The sequence below is a fragment of the Zea mays genome, chromosome 2 (genome assembly GCF_902167145.1).
Source record: "Zea mays cultivar B73 chromosome 2, Zm-B73-REFERENCE-NAM-5.0, whole genome shotgun sequence".
Lineage (NCBI taxonomy): Eukaryota > Viridiplantae > Streptophyta > Magnoliopsida > Poales > Poaceae > Zea > Zea mays.
Genome location: NC_050097.1, coordinates 242,743,701 through 242,761,368, shown reverse-complemented (window position 1 = coordinate 242,761,368; position 17,668 = coordinate 242,743,701). Strand labels below are relative to the sequence as shown.

Genomic DNA, 17,668 nt, shown 5'->3' with positions numbered 1-17,668 from the left:
CGTAATGTTTTTTTTTTCATCAGTGAGAAAGGGGAGAAAGTTTGTAATTGGTTGCTTCTCTACCCTAGGCGTCTCTATCATGGATGAGGGAGGTGCCGTGGATGGATGGGCCGATTTGGGCCGCCGGTTAGGACAGCACGAGTGGCCCATTCCTAGTCCCTCATCCTCTCTCCTCCCTCCTCCTCCATTTACCACCTGGTGGTCAGTCAGTCACCCACCCCACACCGCCGCCGGGAACTTGTTCATCGAGCCGAGAGGATAGATAGATAGATAGATAGATAGATAGATAGGGTAACCGATCGAATCCGCCAACCAAACAATGGCGTCCGACGGCAGTGGCGTGGTGACGGTGTACGGCAACAACGGCGCGGCGCTGCTGGAGCCGCCGAAGCAGCCCAAGTCGTCGACTTTCTCCGTGAAGGTGGGCCTGGCGCAGATGCTCCGCGGCGGTGTGATCATGGACGTGGTGACCCCGGAGCAGGCCCGCCTCGCCGAGGAGGCCGGCGCCTGCGCCGTGATGGCGCTGGAGCGTGTCCCCGCCGACATCCGCGCGCAGGGTGGCGTGGCGCGCATGTCGGACCCGGGCCTGATCCGCGACATCAAGCGCGCCGTGACCATCCCCGTCATGGCCAAGGCCCGCATCGGGCACTTCGTGGAGGCGCAGATCCTGGAGGCCGTGGGCGTGGACTACGTGGACGAGAGCGAGGTGCTGACCCCGGCCGACGACGCCCACCACATCAACAAGCACAACTTCCGCGTGCCCTTCGTGTGCGGCTGCCGCGACCTCGGCGAGGCGCTGCGCAGGGTCCGCGAGGGCGCCGCCATGATCCGCACCAAGGGGGAGGCCGGCACGGGCAACGTCGTGGAGGCGGTGCGCCACGTGCGCTCCGTCGCGGGCGCCGTCCGCGCGCTCCGCGGCATGGACGACGACGAGGTGTTCGCCTACGCCAAGCGCATCGCCGCGCCCTACGACCTGGTCATGCAGACCAAGCAGCTGGGGCGGCTCCCCGTCGTGCAGTTCGCGGCGGGGGGCGTGGCCACGCCCGCCGACGCCGCGCTCATGATGCAGCTCGGCTGCGACGGCGTCTTCGTCGGCTCCGGCATCTTCAAGAGCGGCGACCCCGCGCGCCGCGCCCGCGCCATCGTCCAGGCGGTCACCCACTACAGCGACCCCACCATCCTGACCGACGTCAGCGCGGGGCTCGGGGAGGCCATGGTCGGCATCAACCTCAACGACCCAAAGGTGGAGCGATACGCCGCCAGATCCGAGTGAACACTTCCCTTTCCTACTCCACTTATATTTATCAGTATCATCTCCGCTCCGCCGGCTCTGCCAACAAATTTTTTTGCACTGCATGCAGTAGCTTAAGTAATAATGGAATGAGTGAATGAAATGGTGACAAACGAAGCCAGAAGCTCTGTAATTTTATGCCGTTCTTATTAAGTTTGCATAGGCTCCCCTGGATTATGAATCAGTCACTCAGCCTGCTTATGACTTACGAATCACATGCTTTTCATCTGGTCGGATTGTATTTCTTTCTTGTGGCAACAAGTGAAGTAGCTGTGCCGAACTGTGAGCAACTTTTTGCTGAATCTGAAATCAAGATAAGAAGCGGCAATGGGTCAGAACAATGAGAATAGAATGGATTGCAGCGCATATGTCAAAAGTAAGCTTGGTATTTGAAGTGCTGGATGCATAGAAACCATAAAAATTGACTCAACGAACTGACAGAGCAACTCTTGTTCTGTACTTAGTTATAAAATTGACTGATCAATCCATTCGATTGCTGATGCATAGGCTCCCCTTAGAACCAAGCATGTACGTGTCAGGCGCACATGCCGCTTCATCTTCATCTTTGCTAGAAAAGGCAGATCGATACAACTCAACTCATTAGGATTCATTTACAAAGCAAATATTGCATCAGCTAATAGCTAGTAGCAAATTTTGTGTCTAACCACACAACATGTAACTTCCCAGCGGTGTCATTCTTACCACATGGCAAGCAAACAAACAAATCTGGACAAAGTCAATCTTCATGATACACCTTCCGTTCTTTTTTTATCCTTCCGAGCCTCTCCCTTGGGCTTGTGCTCCTCTACCTCCTCGGCTAACTTGGTGGTCAGCAATGTCTTGTGCGTTGACGACAGGATTGGACCCTAATGCGAGGGAAACTTGTTACTGATCGCCCATTGTACAGCAGCCAAACAATAAGAAAGACTGAAAGAGTAAAGTACATTTCTGATCCTTTAAATTGTGTCTTTTAAAGACTTAATGGCTCAAACGGGCTGTGGTTTCACCTTACAAACTAGAACTGGCACATGGACTCACATGTCAGCCTCTGTCTCACTTTTCTCCGTTCTCTCTTACTTGTCCCTGCCGTCACCTGTTGGTGCCGATCCGGGCACTAATCACTGTGTTGAGAACCGGCGGCGGTGCTCTCTACACAGGCGCAGACGGTTCACGGGCAGAGACCGGACGGTCAGTGACCTGGAGCAGGGCTAGGGTTCCTTGCCTGATGATCCGCGCGTGCGCAGGGGCGGCGGAGTTCGCCGACGGCGCCAAAATCTCGCTCCCGGGAGTATAGGTGTACATTTAGGCTGTGCCTAACAGGCCGACACAAAGCACACAATTTTAGGCACGGCCCAACCTATTTGCGGGCCCAGGCCGGCCTGGCACAATGCATGGGCCGTGCCTGGGCCTCAACTCAAGCACACGGGCCGGCCTGGCACGGCCCATTTAACTAAGGCACACTAAAGCTCACTAAACTTAAAAACCCTAGTCCCTAGCGATCCTATCCGTCGACCGTCCGATCCAACGGCCACTTCCCCACCCACACAGACACGGGCACACGACCATCAGCCACACCAATTCTATTTGGCGCGGTTTGGGCGTTTGGCACAGGCACAGGCGCAGCGCACAGCAAACCCTAATCCTAAACGGCGGCTCTGCCTGCGTCTTCCACTCTTCCCGCCGCCGCTCGCTCAACGCTCATTCCCTACTCCCTCGTCTTCGCGCTGCCGCTCGCTGCACCGCCTCCGGTCTCCCTCTTCTTCGCGCGGTCGCGCCGCCTCCGTGTCCCAAACGGCCAGGTATTTGCACGGTCGCGCATCCCTCTCCCTCTCCCTCGTTCTCGGCTTCTCGCGCCGCCTCCCTGTCCCGCGCGGTCGCGCCGCCTCCCTGTTCCGCCACCCGCCAGGTAACACACGCTGCTCTTCCCTGTGCGCAGCGAGCCCGCGAGCTTCCTCGACATCGGCAATGGCGCAAGGAAATGGAGGTGGCGCCCCGACTCCACTTCCCCAGCTCGGTGCACGGGCCACGGCCACCCTGTATCTACCTCAACGGCAAGCCACAACAGCGTCTACCGCAGATCCGACTCCGAATCATCCGACCTCCATTGAGGATGGCGCTGGTGGCAGTTCTTCGTTCACGCCAACGCCGAGTGCAAGCCCAACTGTTGTAGGCAGCAGCTCGGACACAGGTAACAAGCGAGGTAGGAAAACCACCTCTGATGTGTGGAATGACTTCGAGCAACTCTACAAACAAGTTAATGGTAAGAAAGTCAGGTATGCAGCAAAATGTCACTACTGCAAATCACAGTTAACTGCTAAGGGTGGTACAGGTCATTTGCATCGACATCGTATTGCTTGTGCATCTAAAGCTGACCGTGCAAGTAGGCCACAATCTTTACTTCAGTTTAATGGTGATGGTTCTGTGCGTTCATGGGATTATAATGCTGCTACTGCTCGTACTGAAATGTGTCGTTTGATTGCTACTTTAGATCTTCCTTTGGGTTTTGGTGGTCATCCTGCTTTTGAACGTTACATTAGACGCTCTCATAATCCTAGGTTCCGTTCTGTGTGTAGACAGACAACGACTAGAGATCTTGTTAAGTTTTTCAAGCAACGTCGTACCGTGTTGATTGATCTATTGCAATCTAGTGTGTCATCTGTTGCACTCACATCTGATATATGGTCTGGTAATGCGAAGGAAGATTATATTAGTGTTGTTGCCCATTTTGTTAATGTTGATTGGTTGTTAGAGAAAAGAGTCATTGGAATGAGGCTTATTGATGTTTCGCATAGTGGCTCTAATATTGCAGAGCGGGTTGCAACTGTTGTTGAAGAGTTTAAGTTGATTGATAAGGTTTTTTCTGTTACTCTAGATAATGCATCAGCTAATTCTAATGCTATGAACATCCTTGCACCAAGATTCTCTGGTTATGTTGGTTCTCTATTCTTGCATCAGAGATGTGCATGTCACATAATTAATCTCATTGTAAAATCTGGTTTGAAGCGTTTGAAACCTTATGTTGAAGATTTCAGAACTGCAATATCATTTTTAAATGCTTCCAACCAACGCATCGCTGCATATAAATCTTATTGTGTTGCTATGGATGTTCGTCCTCGCAAATTTGGTTTGGATATGGATGTTAGATGGAACTCTACATATCTAATGCTAAAACATGTCATTCCATATAAGACCACATTCTCTGTTTTTATCCAAACACACTATCAGCAGGTGATGGGTCAAACATTACTTACACAAGCACATTGGGAGATTGGTGAGAAAATTCTAACCTTTCTTGAGTTGTTTTATGATTCAACTGTTGCTCTATCCGGAATTTATTATCCAACCTCTCCTCTTATGTTGCACCATATTATTGAGATTGCTTCTCATCTGAGCAACTATGAGAACGATATATTGCTTAGAGATATTGTTGTGCCTATGAAATCTAAATTTCTTAAGTACTAGAAAAACATTCCTATACTATATTCATTTGCTTTTGTCTTAGACCCTAGAGCTAAACTCAGAGGTTTCAACAGTGCACTCCAGTTTCTTTCTAATGTGACTTTTACTGATTACTCTGATTATTACAATAACGTGCGTACTGAGTTATCTAATGTTTTTGCCAAGTATGATAGCAAATTTGGTGGCACCAGGTTGCAAAGGGCAACTCAATCCGTAAGTACTAGCAAAGTGAAATCTGCTTGGGGTAAGATTTATGGTACTTCATCTTCTAACACTGGAACTACTACTACTTCTGTTGGCCATACTTCTTCGCCTTCTAATTTTTGTCCAGTCTCTGAGTTGTCCATGTATGTTGGCAGTGATCCAATTACTATGTTTGATGATGATTTTGATATTCTTAGTTGGTGGCGTGAGCATAAGAATACATACCCTATTCTCTCCATTTTAGCTAAGGATGTTCTAACTGTACCTGGATGTTGTAACTGTACCTGTTTCAACTATTAGCTCTGAATCTGTTTTTAGTCTTACTGGCAGGGTGCTTGAGGAGAGGAGACGTTGTCTAACTAGTGAGATGGTGGAGACCTTGACATGTTTGAAGGATTGGCAGATGGGCGACGATCGAGAACAGCACAACTTGGAGAATCCAGAGCTTCAACAAGCCTTCGAGAATCAGTATCTAGATGGTGATGGTGATGATAATCAAGATGCTCAACCTGTTATTGTTGCCTAGTGTGCATGTGGCCGTGTAGGATTTTATCATTGTATCTGTATTTCGTATGTATGGCTGTATTACTCAACTAAACTCTCGAAACATTGAACTGATTACTATTTTTGAGCTGGTTGTACTCTTTTCCCTTCTGACCAAAGGTTTTTAATGAGGCAGCCACAAAACAGCTCAATTTTATTTGGTCATATATGTTCTGTACCTGAGTACCTCTGTTTTCGTATTATTATTGTTGCATTTTATATGTGGGCTGGTCTAGCACATTATGACATTTTGGGCTTTTTGGGCCGGCCTGGCACACATTAGTAATTGTGTGGCGTGTCGTGGAGGCCGGGAGGGACCCTATCGGGGAGGAGAGATTCTAGGTGTTGTCTAGGGTCAACAGGCCGACCTAGACACCTCTAATCGACGTAGAGCCGAAGAGAAGCAAAGAATTTGGGGATTGAAAGGCTAAACTAAAACTACTCCTAATGGCTAAGGTAAAAACTAAAAACGAGAGATAAACTGATTATTGATTCGATAATTGATGATTAATCGGCCGTATTCCTCTATATTTATAGAGGAGGGGATTGGACCCGTTACAAAGCAATCTACCGGACTAATTTTACAAATTTAGTTAATAATCATAACAAGAAACTCGAAAACCTAACCTGCTGATTGGTTAAGTGTGTCCGTGGTTGCAGTCTAGCCTGAGCCTGGTTGGTCAGATACCGGCATTTTGGCCTCTAAATGGCTTGTTTTGCATCGGCTCGTACAATCCACGCCTTCCACGTGCGGGCAACCAAACACACACTTAATCAAAGTCAATGCACGTAGAGATCCAGAATAAAGCGATGCGGGCAACCAATTAGATAGTAACTGAATCTGAGCGCGCGGACCGTTCGGAGTCCTCACCACGGATACAGGCAGCAGCAAAGTGCCAGTGGCTCCAGGTAAATTCAAGAGTAAAATATCCTCTGTCGGGTTTGTTTCCGACTGTTTTGGACTGACCCAGATAGCGATTAAGTCTGTCTAGGGCTCTAGCGGCGGCGGCGCTGCTGATGCTTCCCTTTCCCTTAAAAGCGAAATGCTTTCTCCCCGCCGCGCGGCTCAGGATATACATTATCGGTCGCTTCTTTACTCTTTCAGAACAGGCAACACATACATAGCAGACTAAGGCCGCAGTTGCAGCAGCAAAATATCACATAGTGCACCGATCACTGTTCTACTAGTATGGGCAGTAGAAGCAAAATGGTGGCGCGGTCGCTTCTTTTCATGTTGACATCACATCCTGGAGTAGCCCTCGTATTGCTCCATGAATGAGTCGTTGAACTTCTTGAAGCTCGACATGATGGTAGGGAAGTCTTCCTCGGCTGGAAGGATAGTTGTCCGAAGGTGGAACACCCTGTGTTCATTCATAAATAAACCCATCACTTCAAAACTTCATCCAGCACTCACAGATAACTCATTATCATCATCATATATACACATACCCTTCCTTCTGCCCAAAACCAGATCCCGGAACAGTGGAAATCCCCGTTGCCTCCAGGAGCTTGAGGCAGTAGAAAACGTCTGCTGCTTTGCCGGCTCTCTTTGCCGCCTCGATGGCTCTTGCTGGCAGCTGTATTTGGGGGAAAGAGTACATAGCTCCTGCAGCAACACAACCAGTCACAAAAATAAACCACACTCTATTCGCTGCAAACCAACAGAAATCTTGATGCTTACCTTCTGTGAAATTGCACACCACGTTTCGGCAGCTGTTGAAACCGTCTGTCATCATGCGCGCTCTCCTCCTCAAAGATTCGAGGATGGACTTGCTGCAACATCATAATCATAATCATTTGGGGCCACATCAAACTTACAAATGTACCAAAAAAAATTAAGTGTTCAATATCTCGCATATGTTCGTTTTTCTACTGAAGCTGGACACGGACTAAAACCTCTGAGGGGCAGTATGTTTAACCTTTCGGCAGTGAACTTCGGGTATGAGATATCTCCAGGTTTAGGAGGGTTAACCATCACTCCCATCTGTAAAAGGCAGACTTAAGCAACTACGCTCTGTAGTTTGGTAAAGCAAAGAAACAAAGCTTTAAGAACAATTGGTGTAGGTGGTCCAAACATATGTTGTTCCAAAACAGAGTACCGGGTTCAGTGGAAGAGCAAAAGAATAAAACATTGAGCCGTGTTTCGCTTACAAAGATTTGCCCGGGAACATTCGGACTCAGTACTATTGATGCAACCTTGTAGATCTCATCTACTGTCTGCAAGCTCAAATTGAAAGAATGGCTACCGTCAGACCTTAAAAAATTATATTCAGGTATCCAGAAAATGACATTCAAAGTGTCACAATAGAATCTAGCATAAGCCTTATTTAAGTGCCTAGCTTGTTTAAAGGGGAAATCTTAACTGACAGAGTTTAAAGGTTTTTTAGAGCGTTTACCACTACTCTACAGTTTAGACTAGAAATGAAATCAGTTGTAAATGCACATCGTGGTGGCATAACTCCAGTAGACCCTATTGATTACAATTACACTACAATTGACTTTACCTGCCTATGAACTTTTCAATGGTACTTGGGACAAGTGACATTCTGATAAATGCTGCACTGCAATAACAAATACCTTTGGAGGAAGATTTGTCATTTCGAAGTATCCACCACGTTGTCCACACTCTCCCCAGTACCCTTTGGACACAGTGTGGAAAGAAACAAGCTGAACCTCCCTGCTTATTGGCGGACCCATGTCGAACATAACCTGGAAAAAGTCGAGAAAGGCATGTTTTGGTGAGCCCAAATATTAAGCCTAGGTCAAGTTGCAACCATGAGTTCATGACAAAAGAATTATTGGCCAGAAATCAAAAGTACCTTTCTTGCGCTTATAAATGGGCGCTCATCTTGATAAACGTTCTGCTGATACACTTCGTCTGCAAGCAGAACTAAGTTTTCATGGTAGCAATATCGCACAAGTTCCCTTATATTTGCTTCACTAAGGCACTGGCCAGTGGGATTTCCTGGATTTATAATCACCGTCGCTCGAACCTAAGCATCGTAGGTAAGGGGGGGAAATGATCAGAGCGGAATGAATGCATACATATGTATGTACATTATTTGAAGCCCATGTCACAAAGTGTTCACGACAAATGCATACTAGGGATGCTAGAATCAATCAACGGCATGGTGTCGCCATTTTACCTGGTATCACTTTCTATATCCATGTATACATGTAACTATGGATGGGAAAAGGCAAGCACATAATGCCATATGCATGAATCGCTGGAATTACTAGCAAGAGAAGGGAAATTTTGATTAGCACAATGAAGAGCAACAGAACACTCACAGTGATTCCCTTCGAACGTGCCTCGGCCACTGCTTGTCGGATGTTTGCAAAGTCAAGGTTCCAGTTAGCCTCTTCTTCCAAGTAGTATGGGACCAGAGACCCACCAAAGAGGGAAATGATAGCAGAATAAAGTGGGTACTGAGGAACAGGAACCAAGATCTGCCACAGAAGATTTATATCAACGAAATTATCCTTTGCTCTTCAGTAGAAGTGGCATCACATCCATCAGTGGAAAAGATATGTTTTTTTTTTCTTTCAAGAACAACCATACCCCATCCCTCTCGTTTCTAATGATGGCATTCAGCATTTGCATCACACCTTTGCTGGCGCCGTCTGTCAGGTAAATGAGTTCTGGGTCACTGCAGCAAGCAGAGCATAGAAGCGTTAGCATGGCTTACAAGTAAGAAAATTTCAGCAGTAAATGTCATCGAATCCAACCTCGGATATCCATCACGCTTGTGGATGAAGTCAGCAACTTCCTTCCTGATTCCGGGGATACCACGGGCATCACTGTACGCACCTAGACCTCCCGGCGCCATGGCGAGATAGCGCTTGGCCCGCACGATGGCATCGGGCGGGAACATGAGGCCGACATTGGGGTCATCGAGGAGGAACGGAGCCTGGCACAGCGCCACCACCTGCGCACGGGAACGGGATGAAGTGCCGTCTGGGTAAGAAAGAAGAGAAGGCGTCGTCGAGCAACCAACTCCATGAGGATGCGATGCGGATGAGATGGCGACCCTGACCTGGCGCGGGAAGGTGAGCGGCTTCTGGCCGAGGGCGTGCGGGTTGCCGACGTTGGTGAAGATGATCTTCTTGCCCTCCTTCTGGAGCTGGGAGGCGCGGAGGTACAGCTCCCCGCGCACCGCGTACTGCGCCTTCTTGACTTTCTCGTTCAGCTCCTCGTAGTCCATCGGCCTCCTCCTCGCCATCTTGCCTCGTTGCCGTCACTCACTCCCCCGCCGCCGTTCCGCTGGAGTGGCGGGGAGAGAATGGGGACGAAAACCAGGATGCAGGCGAGGATTTGTACTCTACTGCTGACTGCTTCGTGCTTGTGCGTGGGGGTGCAGATTGTTTCAGCGGCGGATAATTTGGAAACGAGAATGAGAAAAAAAAAATTGGTGGCGGAGGGACTGCGAGCTGGCTGATACTGGTTGGGTTATCGCCTCGCTCGGTGGCCCTGCGGTGGATAAGTAAAGCCCCGGCGAGGTGAGGAGACGACGACCCGTTGCCGCGGCAGCCTGACCCTGCAACTTTTGCAACTGCGATCGCTGCACCACGATTCACAGCACTCAACTACCCCATCAACAGTCGTCCACTGATGAGAGCGACAAATAAAAAAAGGGATGTATCGTGTACTTAAAAAACAGGATCCTATCACTTGACTTCAATTATGATGCATGTCCTCCCAAACTTTACAAAGCATGAGCAGCGCCATCCGGCATTATCTCCCCTACGATCGAATCGAAGCAACATGAACTACCCTGACCCCGTGCTTCAGAGAGTTCCTGTTCCTGCCAGCAGGAGGCAATGGCGACAGGAACAGCAGCTACCATCGATCAGGTCACCTGGTTGTTGCAGCAGCAGGACCAGGACCAGGAGGGAAGTTCACCCACTGCAGCTGCAGCTGTATCTCCCCGCTCTCGACGTTCCTGAGCCGGAGGATCATGTCCTGCGCGAACTTGCCGTTCCTCCAGCACACGTGGCTCTCGTCGGCGAGGCAGTTCCTGGCGCTCGGCCGCTCGGACCTGATGATGGCGCCGTTCCTCAGACTCTCCTCCCGCGGGTTCATGCTCACCGCCTCCATCAGTGGCGCCACGTCCACCTCCGCGTCTCCCATGGGGTCGTCTCTGCTGAAGGTGTCCTTGTCGAACACCTCCTGTATGCAAACAGTCTAGAATAATGAATCACAAACAGGATCGTTCTGCTTGCTGCTCACTCACCAGCTTCAGTGGTTGGCTGGGATCTGTGACGGTCAGAGTTAGCTCCTCTTGCCATATGGGGTTCACGGATCTCTTCTTCACGCTTGTCTTCAGTTTCTGCACGCATGCACATCATAAACACACAACACCATTGCGTCAAAAGTTAAGATGCGCACACCTTCTTGCCAAGCCGTAGGACGACATACGGATCGCTGCCTCTTGCGTCGCGGTAGGCAAGGTTGATACCCCGGACCACACGAACTTTCAAGAGGCCTACCAATCCGTCCATAACTGAATCAAGTCTTTGCTTAGATCCTGCAGATTACAAGTTAGCGTGCTAATGAAGAGAGGGACGAAGAAGTCGTCTAATTCGATCCAAGAATTAGACGACTTCTTACGTCCCTTGCCTCTCGCTACTAGAGGTGTGTGTTGTTTTTCATCCGAGCCTAGCTAGATTTTAAGCATGAGCCTCCTGAACCGTAGGAGCCGAGTTTGCTATTTATTCCGTGGTCTGTGTTGCTGTGGTTTGCAACCAGCCAGACAAAAGTTCCCGATTTTGCTAAAGTTAGTTAGGATGAATGGCAACACCCTTTTTTTAGTTTTGCAAACTTAGTTATGATATCTGTTTTTGGTCTTTCGAGTAAGAGTGAGTACACATACAGAAGAGGTTTCATTAGGACAACCAACTATCTATCTTCTACCTCCACTGTCGCCTCAGCCCGTGTTCATTGCATAACAAGCCATGCCACTCACTATTCATCTCCACCACCCTTCTATAATCTGAATTGGAGGAGTTCCTCGTCTCTATCGCCTTGTCGATGCCGACATCTCCCACCACCACGCCAGCCATGCCCCCCGTCGTTAACCATGTAGCCTATAGACCACTCAGTTCCTTCTCCAATGCTTATATTGATATCCAAAAAAATTCTAAACATATTCAAGAATTGGCACACAACTATATTCTAGTTAATGGTGATGTATATTAACTTTTCGTCAAATGCTTACCATTGAGATGCACGAATTTAGGATGTTGATGTCTTCTTGAAGCTTGATAGTTTTCATTTTGGTGTCAAGCCATGTTTTTTTTGGAAGGTAAACCAAATGATCTATTTAAACAAAATGCCAACTCAGACTTGTTAGGGACCAAATTCAATGATTATATTTTGTTTTAAAACAACACAAGAACTAGATGTTGGTTGTACCAACCCTAATTGCAAGGCCAATATATAAAATAGCTATGGGCCGTGGATAATTCAATTACTTTGCACCTATGCAAATACTTGATCAAAATTATCCAGAGTGCATAATAGACTCTGTCATCATATTTCTATCGTCGAGATGTTAAAAAAAACATATTCAGAACATCTTATTTGAAGCAGGACGAAGAAAATACCATTTCAAGGGTTGACCCATCCAAAAGTCATTTTTCTAACTTTCTCAAATGCAAGAATTAATTGCAATAATACATTTATCTCGTCAAGCTAATCGAAAAACATATATGGACCACCTTTTTTTATTGGACATGTGTGAAAACCAATAGATGCCAGTTTTGATGGGTCAATTTGAATTTAAGTTGTGTTTTGACACATTTTTTAAGGAATTTCGACACCTTGAAGTATAACACCCCCATCTTATAAGTTTAGGGCCACAACCGATTCAAGGTGTCCAATACACAAAAACATCACATTTTTACATCTTTTATTATTCTTTTTCTCAAATCTTTTTCAATCTCCATGTTGTTGTTCATCGATTTATTCAGCAACTATGGGTGGCACTCTAGGCTTGTTGGGCTATCTAGGGCAATCCAACAACATTTTCGCCCCCATGGGGTTCCTCACTAGGCGGGAGCTTTGATAGTTCCTTTGTTAGTTTGCTTAAAAAATAAGTCATTCTTTGTCACACAAGTACGATTGGATATCCTATGGTGGTTTTCTTATAAACCTCTTTGTTCTTCACCATGTAAGTATGATTCTTGTTGTATTGTTTAGTTCATTGCGATCTAACTCTAGTTGGTGTGTGCCCGATCTTCTCGTCAACATCACCCATGACCCCTATCATAGATGGAAGCAATATTTATTTTCTTAAACCGTCGCCAACTTTTCACAACCAATTGTCTTCTGTGGTCTACTCGATAGTGTCCCTGCTTCCTTACTCACTTCCCCTCAACTCACCAACACTTCTGAGTCAACCAACATCGCGAGGCCCCTCCCCCTTCTACAGGGATGAAAACGAGACGGGTGCAACCGGATATAGGGTCATCCTGTATCCTGCTCTAATGTATAGGGGTGAAAACGGGTCTGGTATACCCGTTGGGTACCATATATGGATAGTGCAAATACCCGTTTTTTGGATACAGATTCAGGTATTTTTATATTTGGGACGTGAAAGGAAAATAGACTTAATCATTTCCTATAATCGATTTTGGTGGTGACGCCCATCACAAACCACGTGGACTAACTAGTTTGCCTAGATGTCTTATATCTCAGGTGCATAAGGTTCAACATAAACAAAGAAAGAAATTAATGTGGGTACTCAACACTATTTGGAGCAAGACTTGATAGTGTGCTGCCAAGTGGCGCACCGGACAGTGTCTGGTGCACCAGGCCGAGCTCCACTCGAACAACTCACTCTCGGGAATTTTCAAGGGGCGCTCCGCTATAATTCACCGGACTGTCCGGTGAACCAACGGAGCAACGGTAACTTACGCCAACGATCGTCTGCCTAAAGTGAACAGTTGTGAATAGTGCGCGGCACAGGTCAGAGCAGAGAAGTCAGAACGGTGTGGCACCGGACTGTCCGGTACAGCTACAGGACAAAGGGTTCCAACGGTCATCCGCACCAAACCCCAACGGACGTGCTGACGTGGCACGCACCGGACAGTGTATAATACCTGTCCGGTGCATCATCGGACTGTCCGGTGTGCGCATCACCAGCAAACTCGCCAACGACTAAGAAGTGGTTGGAGGCTATAAATACCCCTCAAACACCTCCTTCAATGACATCCAAGTATTTTGAACATCACATTTATTGCAAGAGCAAAGGCAACCACTTTAAAGACACAACCAAAGCATTTAATCCACTCCAAACTCCAAAACCAACTCCATTGCTTAGAGACTTGTGAGAGGATCATTTGTGTTCTTTTGTTGCTCTTGTTGCTTGATTGCTCTCTCCTTCTCCATTCTTATTCATCTAAGTGGTTTGTAAAGCTAGCAAGAGATACCTAAGTGTGTGGTGATCCTTGCGGGGTCTTAGTGACCCAAGTGATTAAGGAGAAGGCTCATCTGGTCTAAGTGATCGTTTGAGAGAGAAAAAGGGTTGAAATAGACCCGACCTTTGTGGTCTTCTCAACGGGGACTAGGTTCTTTGGAACCGAACCTCGGTAAAATAAATCACTGTGTCCACTTGTTGTTCTTGATTTGATTTGTTTTCCCTCTTTCCTCTCTATAAGGTTTCCTTGCTAATATTGATTTGAGTTTGCTCCCAAAAGTTATACCCATCAATTTGAGCAACTCATAGCAAAGAAGCAATATTCCACACTTCGATTTAACTCTAACGCTAACCCCGGCCTTAGTGCAAGTTTAAGTTTATAAATTTCAGTTTTCGCCTATTCACCCCCTCTAGGCGACTTTCAGGACGGATACGGGTAATACCCGGATACTGCAACTTCGGATTCGGGTCGAATACGAAGCGAGGACTACCCGGTAAAAAACCCGGATATTGGGGTCGGATACTGAGAGCACCTAGAGGGGGGTGAATAGGTGATCCTGCAATAACTTGAAACTTATAGCCACAAAACTTGATTATGTGTTAGTAGGCTAAGTAGCGAGCTCTTGTGAACACAAGTATCACAGAAAAGCAATCACAAAAGACACACAAGTTATCCTGTGGTTCGGCCAAGTATAACACTTGCCTATTCCACGTTGTGGCGTCCCAATGGACGAGAGTTGCACTCAACCCCTTTCAAGTGATCCAAGGATCCACTTGAATACTGAAAGTCGCCTAGAGGGGGGGTGAATAGGGCGAAACTGAAATTCTCAAAAATAATCACAACTACAAGTTGGGTTAGCGTTAGAAATATAAACGAGTCCGCGAGAGAGGGAGCAAAACAAATCACAAGCAAATGAAGAGTGTGACACGCGGATTTGTTTTACCGAGGTTCGGTTCTTGCAAACCTACTCCCCGTTGAGGAGGCCACAAAGGCCGGGTCTCTTTCAACCCTTCCCTCTCTCAATCGGTCCCTCGGACCGAGTGAGCTTCTCTTCTCAAATCACTTGGGAATCAAACTTCCCGCAAGGGCCACCACACAATTGGTGCCTCTTGCCTCAATTACAAGTGAGTGTTTGATCACAAGAAAGAATCAAGAAAGAAGGAAGCAATCCAAGCGCAAGAGCTCGAAAGAACACAAGCAAATCTTTCTCTCTAGTCACTAGGGCGTTGTGTGGAATATGGAGAGGATTTGATCTCTTTGGTGTGTCTAGAATTGAATGCTAGAGCTCTTGTAGTAGTTGGGAAGTAGAGAACTTGGATGCAATGAATGGTGGGGTGGTTGGGGTATTTATAGCCCCAACCACCAAACTTGACCGTTGGCTGGGCTGTCTGCTCGATGGCGCACCGGACAGTCCGGTGCCCCCTGCCACGTCATCACTGTCGTTGGATTCTGACCGTTGGAGCTTCTGACTTGTGGGCCCGCCTGGGTGTCCGGTGCACACCGGACAGGTACTGTTTGCTGTCCGGTGTGCCAGTATGGGCGCGCCTGACTTCTGCGCGCGCAGAGCGCGCATTAAATGCGCGGCAGAGAGCCGTTGGCGCGGAGATAGTTGTTGCTCCGGAGTCGCACCGGACAGTCCGGTGAATTATAGCGGACTGGCCGTTGGAGTTTCCCGAAGCTGGCGAGTTCCTGAGGTCGCTCCTCCTTGGCGCACCGGACACTGTCCGGTGTACACCGGACAGTCCGGTGAATTATAGCGCGAGTGCCTCTGGAAATTCCCGAAGGTGGCGAGTTTGCGTTGGAGTCCTCTGGTGCACCGGACATGTCCGGTGGTGCACCGGACACTGTCCGGTGGCACACCGGACAGTCCGGTGCGCCAAACCAGAGGTGCCTTCGGTTGGCCCTTTGCTCCTGTGTTGAATCCAAATTTGATCTTTTTATTGGCTGAGTGTGAACCTTTAACACCTGTATAATCTATACACTTGAGCAAACTAGTTAGTCCAAAGATTTGTGTTGGGCAATTCAACCACCAAAATTATTTAGGAACTAGTTGTAAGCCTAATTCCCTTTCAACCTCCCCCTTTTTGGTGATTGATGCCAACACAAACCAAAGCAAATATAGAGGTGCATAATTGAACTAGTTTGCATAATGTAAGTGTAAAGGTTGCTTGGAATTGAGCCAATATTAATACTTACAAGATATGCATGGATTGTTTCTTTCTTAAATAACATTTTGGACCACGCTTGCACCACATGTTTTGTTTTTGCAAACTCTTTTGGAAATCCTTTTCAAAGTTCTTTTGCAAATAGTCACAGGTAAATGAATAAGATTATGCAAAGCATTTTCAAGATTTAAAATTCTTCTCCCCTTGTTTCAAATGCTTCTCCTTTGACTAAACAAAACTCCCCCTAGAAGAGATCCACCTCTTAGTGTTCAAGAGGGTTTTGATATATCATTTTGAAATACTACTTTCTCCCCCTTTTTGAACACAATAGGAAAATCAATTGATAAATATTCAACACTAAGTTTGAAATCGGTGGTGGTGCGGTCTTGAAATCGGTGGTGGTGCGGTCCTTTTGCTTTGGGCTCATTTCTCCCCCTTTTTGGCATGAATCGCCAAAAACGGAATCATTAGAGCCCTCGAAGTGCTATCTTCCCCTTTGGTCATAAATAAATGAGTTAAGATTATACCAAAGGCGAAGTCCGGTCCTTTAGCTTTGATGCTCATTTCTCCCCAAAGAATAGAGAGTTGCTTGGAGTGATGGCGAAGTATGAGTTACGGAGTGGAAGCCTTTGTCTTCGCCGAATACTCCAATTCCCTTTCAATATACCTATGACTTGGTTTGAAATACTCTTGAAAACACATTAGTCATAGCATATACAAAAGAGATATGATCAAAGGTATACTTGTGTGCTATGTGTGCAAACTAGCAAAAGAAATTTCTAGAATCAAGAATATTGAGCTCATGCCTAAGTTTGGTAAAAGTTTGTTCATCAAGTGGCTTGGTAAAGATATCAGCTAATTGATCTTTAGTGTTAATGTATGAAATCTCGATATCCCCTTTTGTTGGTGATCCCTAAGAAAATGATACCGAATGGCTATGTGTTTAGTGCGGCTATGCTCGACAGGATTGTCGGCCATTTTGATTGCACTCTCATTATCACATAGCAAAGGAACTTTGGTTAATTTGTAACCGTAGTCCCGCAGGGTTTGCCTCATCCAAAGTAATTGCGCGCAACAATGACCTGTGGCAATATACTCGGCTTCGGCGGTTGAAAGAGCGACCGAATTTTGCTTCTTTGAAGCCCAAGACACCAAGGATCTTCCCAAGAACTGGCAAGTTCCCGATGTGCTCTTTCTGTTAATCTTACACCCCGCCCAATCGGCATCCGAATAACCAATCAAATCAAATGTGGATCCCTGAGGGTACCAAAGCCCAAACTTAGGTATATAAGCCAAATATCTCAAGATTCGTTTTACGGCCGTAAGGTGGGATTCCTTAGGGTCGGATTGGAATCTTGCACACATGCAAGCGGAAAGCATAATGTCCGGTCGAGATGCACATAAATAAAGCAATGAACCAATCATCGACCGGTATACCTTTTGATCCACGGACTTACCTCTCGTGTCGAGGTCGAGATGCCCATTTGTTCCCATGGGAGTCTTGATGGGCTTGGCATCCTTCATCCCAAACTTATTTAGAATGTCTTGAGTGTACTTCGTTTGGCTAATGAAGGTGCCCTCTTGG

The 17,668-nt window shown here is 47.1% G+C and overlaps 3 protein-coding genes across 9 annotated transcripts; 1 reads left to right on the top strand and 2 right to left on the bottom strand.

Annotated features, from left to right (window-relative positions):
* The first annotated feature begins 16 nt into the window (after positions 1–16).
* LOC100280630 (pyridoxin biosynthesis protein ER1) lies at positions 17–5,675 on the top strand. 7 transcript variants are annotated; one of them, XR_004855956.1, is made up of 3 exons: positions 1,366–3,090; positions 3,228–4,994; positions 5,285–5,675. XR_004855956.1 is itself a non-coding variant. In XM_035964776.1 (2 exons), exons 1-2 carry the CDS (start codon positions 320–322, stop codon positions 3,459–3,461), a joined length of 1,158 nt encoding a protein of 385 aa, XP_035820669.1. In that variant the 5' UTR covers positions 17–319; the 3' UTR covers positions 3,462–5,675. The 7 variants fall into 7 exon arrangements, 5 of the variants coding, with proteins under 5 accessions (XP_035820669.1, NP_001147020.1, NP_001388256.1 ...); XR_004855955.1 differs by having other exon boundaries at positions 5,273–5,675; XM_035964776.1 differs by lacking the exon at positions 1,366–3,090 and adding an exon at positions 17–1,243 and having other exon boundaries at positions 3,228–5,675.
* A 924-nt stretch (positions 5,676–6,599) lies between these two features.
* LOC100501386 (uncharacterized) lies at positions 6,600–9,840 on the bottom strand. Its single transcript, NM_001196119.1, is given in 11 exon segments — positions 6,600–6,858; positions 6,947–7,103; positions 7,179–7,270; positions 7,417–7,481; positions 7,649–7,714; positions 8,075–8,206; positions 8,317–8,490; positions 8,789–8,947; positions 9,060–9,147; positions 9,227–9,426; positions 9,535–9,840. Coding segments are annotated over 11 exon segments (1,440 nt in total). The 5' UTR covers positions 9,721–9,840; the 3' UTR covers positions 6,600–6,737.
* A 303-nt stretch (positions 9,841–10,143) lies between these two features.
* LOC100279700 (uncharacterized) lies at positions 10,144–11,123 on the bottom strand. The gene is made up of 3 exons (NM_001317835.1): positions 10,889–11,123; positions 10,732–10,827; positions 10,144–10,667 (listed from the first exon to the last, which is right to left on the bottom strand). Exons 1-3 carry the CDS (start codon positions 10,997–10,999, stop codon positions 10,353–10,355), a joined length of 522 nt encoding a protein of 173 aa, NP_001304764.1. The 5' UTR covers positions 11,000–11,123; the 3' UTR covers positions 10,144–10,352.
* Positions 11,124–17,668: the final 6,545 nt, after the last annotated feature.

Excerpts from the sequence above, each read along its gene's own strand:
- LOC100280630 (XM_035964775.1), top strand. The coding sequence starts at position 3,257 with ATGGCGCAAGGAAATGGAGGTGGCGCCCCGACTCCACTTCCCCAGCTC.
- LOC100279700 (NM_001317835.1), bottom strand. The coding sequence starts at position 10,999 with ATGGACGGATTGGTAGGCCTCTTGAAAGTTCGTGTGGTCCGGGGTATC. Across the intron at positions 10,828-10,888 it reads TCCTACGGCTTGGCAAGAAG|AAACTGAAGACAAGCGTGAA; the intron begins GTGTGCGCATCT and ends GCATGCGTGCAG. Across the intron at positions 10,668-10,731 it reads CCAGCCAACCACTGAAGCTG|GAGGTGTTCGACAAGGACAC; the intron begins GTGAGTGAGCAG and ends GTTTGCATACAG.